The sequence below is a fragment of the Zea mays genome, chromosome 5 (assembly GCF_902167145.1).
Source record: "Zea mays cultivar B73 chromosome 5, Zm-B73-REFERENCE-NAM-5.0, whole genome shotgun sequence".
NCBI classification, from domain to species: Eukaryota; Viridiplantae; Streptophyta; class Magnoliopsida; order Poales; family Poaceae; genus Zea; species Zea mays.
Genome location: NC_050100.1, coordinates 18,521,633 through 18,528,034, shown reverse-complemented (window position 1 = coordinate 18,528,034; position 6,402 = coordinate 18,521,633). Strand labels below are relative to the sequence as shown.

Below are 6,402 nucleotides of genomic sequence, written 5' to 3'. Positions count from 1 at the left end.
TAGCTTCAGCTGTACATTTGGATATGAGGGAGGCACCGGCAAGGCCAAAACAGTGTCAGCGCCCATTCCACACTCCTGGATTGCAGGAGCAAATAACTGCAGATAAGCGTAGCAATCGGCCTGAATGGCTGAATCCATAGATGTCTGAATGTTCTTCAGCAGTCAGCACTGATGCATATGAAGCTACTGGTACATACTTGGGCTACATCACAGTATAGGAATTATATCTCACTAATCCCCTTCTCCTTCCTAGCTCAAGACTCCTCCAGCTCTACCTCTACTGCTACTCCCTGATGCTACTAATTCTGCTGGGGGGGGGGGGGGGGGGGGGGGGGGTTGCATTGGTACATCACTAGCTAGCTAGCCAGAGCGCCATTAACTAACTAAGAACTGCTAGCATAGTAACAAAATAAACCGGGGGGCCAACACTGAGATGGTGTTGTGTCCACTCCCAGCAACTAACAACTGATCCGTCAACGCTAACGCCTCTCTCTTCTCAATTCTCATAGCCTACCTACCTGACCTACACACGCCAGCACCGGCGATGCCATCCGGCCGTCTACAGCCTGCAAGGCTGATGGGCGATCCTGAATTCCTGATCCGTCCATGCCGGTGAAAGGAGGCCACCGCTACAAGCCCGTGGCCATCGCCTCCTTGAAGCTCTTGGTGAGCCAGATGGCCGTCTCCCTGGGGGACACCATCTCGTCGGGGCCGAACGGCCTCAGCAGGACCCCGAGCTCCTCGTACCGCTCCTGCTGCAGCAGCTGCGCGCTGAACTCCAGCAGGCCCTCCAGCGCCTCCGCGCGCTGCTGGTACGACGTCGTGTCGAACCGCCCCTTCGGCTGCAACGACCCCGACGTCCCACCGCTTGACGCTGCCGTGGTGGTGGTGCGACCCGAGGACAAACCGCCGCCGTCCTCGCTTCTGCCGTTGCCACCGTCGTGGGCCGCGGACCGGAGCGTCTGGGCCGTGCACTTGTCCTTGGTGATGGACCGGTCCACGAACGGAGGCGTGGCGCTGGCGCTGGCGCTGGCGGGTGTCGGTGGCTTCACGGTCGAGAACAAGGGGTCCTCGCACGAAGCTAGCGGAAACTCGGCGATTCTGTCGATGCGAGGCGAGTTCACGGAGACGTCGGGGGACTCCAGCCGCTCCAGGACGCTCATGCTGCTGCGCTGCTTCGGGGTCTCAAATACGGGCAGAGGAAGCGATGCTCTGCGGGCCACGCGGCTGTTCCTCTTGTCAACCGGTGTTCTTGAAAACTGCTGATGAAAATGGAGGGAAAAAGGAAGACACGAGTTTCAGTATCAAGGAACTATCATCTTCACGCACGCAACAAAAATCAGATACGGTTAACACAAAATACTAGCTTCGTTCTCCAATATTTGTCGCACGAAGCTACATTTTTTTTAGGAACACAAAAAAAGGAGAACCTAATGTAACAGCATGCTATGACATATACCTCTGTATGACTCGTTCTGTCATATGATGCTTGTGGAGCTTCTAGCCGATTCCTCAGAGTCGTCATCATCTTCCACGGAGTCGCCTTCGGAGTCCTCATGACATCTGAGGTCCTTGATGCCACGGGTTTACTAGCAACCTCGACCATGCTTTCATCAACCGATAGCTCTCTGACACTCTGTGTGGCGGTGTAGTCGTCCTTGACACTCCGAATAGAGCTGACAGAACTTCTATCAGGAGAAGGTTTGCTAAAGGCTGCTATCATCCTTTCGCTGCCTAAAGAGTTCCTCCTGCCCTTGCTTCTGCAAACGGGCTCTGCGGCGAATGTCATCCTCTTCTCGCTTGGAGACTGGTGAACAGGAACTATGCTGCGAGAAAGGTGTGACTTCAGATGGAGTTGCAGGACGTACGGCTGCAGATGTGGATGCTTAAGTAGTTCGGCTGCCTGCTTAGAAAAAGTTGTGTAAGGACTCATGCATGGAGGCCTAGAGAACATTGTCTTGAATTAATTGATCCCTAAGAGGGTTATGAAGCTTATTACACTTGGCCTATGCTCTGGACTTCTCCGTAGCATGCTCCTAACAAGTCTTCGACTGCATGAGGTGAAAAGTTGTTAAATTTTTTTTTTGCCATAAATCACACTAAAAGGAAGGAAGAAAAAAAGAAATAAACAAACCATAAAACGAAACGAATAAACTCACAATGCACCAGAATATCTTGTTGGCAAAGGTGATACTATCGACTTGGTAATCTTGTTGATAAGGTTTTGCATATCCTGTCAAAGAAAGGATCAAAAGAAAATTAGTTAAGCCGCAATGTTATCTAACCATTAGGTCAGATAAGCAGATCAATTTCTATATAACCAGGCCTGCTAAACATTCAGTTGCACCAGAATTTTGTCCCAAACTCTCAAGCAGTAGCACAGAGCACAAAAATAGCGCGAACCTAGCTAAAGCCACCGGCATTAAGTCGAACACAGCAGAAGAGAAACATACGTGAAGTTACTTTAGTACTTAACCATTTAATCAAATATCGTGCACAGACAGCAGATAAGCAGTCAATAAAAGCATTTTCAGAACTCACAAAAGCTCTAAAAGCAGGTTTGAGCGCAGCCATTTCATACATGCAGCATCCTGAAACAGAACGAAACAAGAATTTTAGTCCAACGCATAAAACCACAGCACCGTGTGCGCAACACAACATTTTATACATTTTTCACCGATGCCTTACCTAGTGACCAAATGTCAGATTTGGTACCATAAGGTATATCGGCGAGGAGTTCTGGGCACATGTAACTTGGTGTTCCTACAATCTACACCAGAGTAATATTTGCTGACTATGAAAATGATGGTACAGAATAACAGAATAAAGTGAAGCGAAGTGATGTATATAGTGCTAACCGAGAATGCCAAATCATCGGCGGTCAATATTTTTGCGAGACCAAAGTCACCTGCATTTGTTTATAAGGCAAATTGGATTGTGCCAAAACTATGTACTTGCAACAACAAAGATTGCCTTTTTGTAGAGTGATGGCAACTGACATACCGAGTCTTATGTTTTGGTCCCTAGTGAGAAATATATTCGAGCACTGAAACAAATAAAGATCAGCTTCAGAAAACACATTTTCACATTCTACGAAACATGCATGGCGTAGTCCAATGTCCAAACATAGCAGAACTACTACCTTCACATCACGGTGAAGAATGTGATGTGCATGCAAATAGTCAAGGGCCATGAGAAGCTGCACTAGCCACTGGCAAAGCTTCTGCAGAGTGAGGAAACAGTTCAGATGATGCATGCATTTGTTACCAGACCCCCCCTCAAAAAACATCTCAACCAAGATTAATTCATGAACAGTACCTCCTCAGAAAAGTGGGTATCATTAGCCCTTTTAATAGCTTCAGCCCTGGTAAGGAAAAAAGAACATGTTGGTGATCAGATTGTTGTAGAAGCTCAGCGATGGAGGCACTAGTAGCATGTTCCACCTCAGAGAGATACATACATGTCTCCTCCCTCGCAGTACCCTATAACAATGCAGACGTAGCAACCCTGAAATTGAAACATAGAGTGAAAAATGATGTAAAAATCTTAATTCATGTACCAACTCGGTCCAAAATACTCCTGCTAGTTTCAACGGAAATCTCATGCAAGCATATTTCAGGATTTTTTTAATCTCTCTTTTAAGGATTGCCAAGTGACTCGTTTTAATCTCTTTCAACGGAAATTAGTAACTCGTTTTCCTATTTACTCTTATACTAACCTTATCCACCCATGAATCCTTGTGCTCCACAATGAATGGATTCCTCACATTAGCAATGAGCTGCATCTGCATCGATATATTTATTTTTTTCAGTTCGCTAAGTGTAACAGAAACATTGCTATCAGAATGTTCGATTTCAGATCTCAGTCTGGTAAGCGGTAGCATCATCATGAGAAGTTCAGTTTGTGGGGAACACCAACGGAGAGTTGGCATTGACAAAGGGATTCTTGTTAAACAAAAGACACTGTTTGCGAATCATGGCCAGGCACAAACTGATCCGTGCAAAGCAGCAGCTGCCTACCTCTTGGTGGGCGGACCGGCGAGTGCGGTCTGTCTGACGCGCAAGACGGATCTTTTTCAACACATACCTGCGCATGTTCAGACTCCCCCGTGATCATTCAAAGTGGAATAAGATGGCGACACAAACAAGTGCTAAAGTAGTGAGTGTGGTGGTCTCACTTCTTCCTCTCCAGCTTGTGCCTGACCAGCAGGGCAGAGCCAAATGCTCCTTTGCCGATCTGCTCCAGCACCTCGTACTGATCCATGCTGTCTTAAGCTCAGGAAGGTGTTCGTTTTTTTTTGCTCCCTTTGTCCTGAAAAGAAAATGCAGTGAGTCAGTACGATTTTAGCTTAGCAATGTTGTGATTTGGAGTAAACAAAATGAATGAAAAGTAAGAAACAGGAAAACAATTAACTTGAGGGCTCCAAGATTAATAATCGTTTGCCTGTAGGCTCGGTAATTCTGACTTAAAAAACTGCATTTAAGCATTGCACGGCTTCATTATTGCAGGGGTAGTACCCTACCATGTTATTTACACATAGTATGTACTGTAGTAATTTTTTTTAGAAAGCACAGCTTTAATGGTCCTAATGGCGACAAATTCTCAGTGCGGATACAGTGGTGTCGAAATTAGAGATAGACAAAAATATAGGATGAGCCGCCACGTGATGCCAATGAACTGTGTGACAAAACTAGCCGACGATGTTAGGTTTTTCGTTTTTTTTTGAAGCTAGGAAGAATAACGCAAAGCTTTGAAACCCAAACGACAAACTGAAGAACTCATGGAAATGCCGGATACTAGTAGATCCTGAAAAGACAGAGTTTCCCCAGGCAACTGGAAGCCAGGAAAAAAACACTAGTATCTTCTTTTCCAACAAAGAACTCAAATGTGAAATATCAACCTTTTGTTTGCCCTTTTTGTGGAGCACCCTAGGAACCTTTGTTCATACTCTTCTGTTTTAATAGTAATGTGCACTATCTTATGCAGTTCGTTCAATTTTTTTTTTGAAATATCAACCCCAAAAGGTCCAGTAGACTGAGAAATGTTGGACAGGACGAGCAATAACGTAAACCCAATGCGAGCCTCCAAAGAACACACCAAAATCAATACAGGAAATCTTGCAAGCAAGAGAGAACTGAAACCCAAAAATGACAGGCAAAACTCACCTAAAAAACCCCCAACTGGCAGTTGCCGGCTCCAAGAAGTGACCAGAGTAGCTCAAGTAGCTCAAGAAGGGAAGGGGAGGACGAAAAACCGTAGTGGTATTCACGCTTACTCACACAGATCTCGCCACATTTGATCAGAGAGAGAGAGAGAGAGAGAGAAAGCTTGCGGGGGGAGGGACTGAGTTCAAACTTCAAACCCGCTGGTTGCCCTGGAACCTCAACATTTTATATATTGATATAAAAAGGAGGAAAAAGGTGAAGGCAAGATGGAGGAGTATTCATTCAGAGAGAGAGAGCGCCATGGAAGCTGTAGACAGAAAAAGCGACAGGGAAGGAGAAGAGGATGCGGGCGGGCCGTGCCGAGATCAAATCGATGCTTTTGATTTTGGATTCTGGCGATGGGTTTGTGCTTGTCGCTTTGTGCTGCTACTGCTCCTGGAGTCCTGGTGGATGTATTCATGTTTAGGCGTACATCGTATACAGTACGGTATACGGAGGTTTAAAATCAGGAAGACACGTTGTGCCTTAACAGAAATTTTGTTTTAATAACACTGCGCATCTACATGGTTTTATAATGTTATTAGTGGCTGAATTATGTTACTTTTAGTTGTCTTTACCGTTCATTGAATAAAGTTTCATCAATTAAATAATACTCAACTAGTGTTTTTCTTGTTAGGAATCAGCCCAGAATGGAGAGTGAAATTCTGATTTGCTTTTTTGTGTGTGCGCGCGCGCGTGTTTCACAGAGGCGAAAGTGGCCTATTCATAGGGAAGAGGGCTGTGTAAAGATTTAGAATGTGAACTCTTGGACAGTTGGACTTTCTTCTTATTATGAATATAATTTGGTCACAATTCAATGTGTATGTAGTGTTTTTCTTGATTTTGATTCCACAACACTTCTTCTTGACTAAATTCATTTTATGTGTAAGAAAATTCAGTAAAAAACTCATCAAAAGAAAAGGAGTACAACATTTGCTTTCCAGATCAGGTCATTAAGATCAACTTGTAATCTTCAGGATCACGATCATAAGCTGACTTTGGGGTTTGCCTCTTCTTGAATCTTACGACTCTCTAAGTCATCTCTTGTCAATTTTATGGACAAATCTAAGTTAGAGACCGACAAAGATTTTATGAATACATCCGCTAGATTTTCACATGACTTAGCTTATAGGATATTTATCTCCACGCTCTTCTGGAGCTCATGGCGTACAAAATTGGGAGTGATGTGCTTTGCGAT

At 44.9% G+C, this 6,402-nt stretch overlaps 1 protein-coding gene across 2 annotated transcripts; it reads right to left on the bottom strand.

The window, feature by feature from the left end:
- Positions 1-357: 357 nt before the first annotated feature.
- On the bottom strand, positions 358-5,568 carry LOC103626047 (serine/threonine-protein kinase Nek2). Of its 2 annotated transcripts, none has more exons than XM_008646429.3 (15): positions 5,166-5,568; positions 4,178-4,311; positions 4,020-4,086; positions 3,719-3,784; positions 3,461-3,507; positions 3,319-3,364; positions 3,143-3,223; positions 3,004-3,046; positions 2,859-2,908; positions 2,689-2,770; positions 2,542-2,591; positions 2,160-2,233; positions 2,000-2,051; positions 1,460-1,903; positions 358-1,259 (listed from the first exon to the last, which is right to left on the bottom strand). In XM_008646429.3, exons 2-15 carry the CDS (start codon positions 4,261-4,263, stop codon positions 630-632), a joined length of 1,818 nt encoding a protein of 605 aa, XP_008644651.1. In that variant the 5' UTR covers positions 4,264-4,311; positions 5,166-5,568; the 3' UTR covers positions 358-629. The 2 variants fall into 2 exon arrangements, with proteins under 2 accessions (XP_008644651.1, XP_008644650.1); XM_008646428.4 differs by having other exon boundaries at positions 358-1,262; positions 5,166-5,567.
- Between the last annotated feature and the right edge of the window lie 834 nt (positions 5,569-6,402).

What these genes read in the sequence shown, in the direction of transcription:
- LOC103626047 (XM_008646428.4), bottom strand. Translation starts at nt 4,263, where the DNA reads ATGGATCAGTACGAGGTGCTGGAGCAGATCGGCAAAGGAGCATTTGGC. An exon ending in GCCGGTCCGCCCACCAAGAG is followed by an intron (nt 3,785 to 4,019) that starts GTAGGCAGCTGC and finishes ATATCGATGCAG; the next exon opens with ATGCAGCTCATTGCTAATGT. An exon ending in TTCTTCACCGTGATGTGAAG is followed by an intron (nt 3,047 to 3,142) that starts GTAGTAGTTCTG and finishes TATTTGTTTCAG; the next exon opens with TGCTCGAATATATTTCTCAC.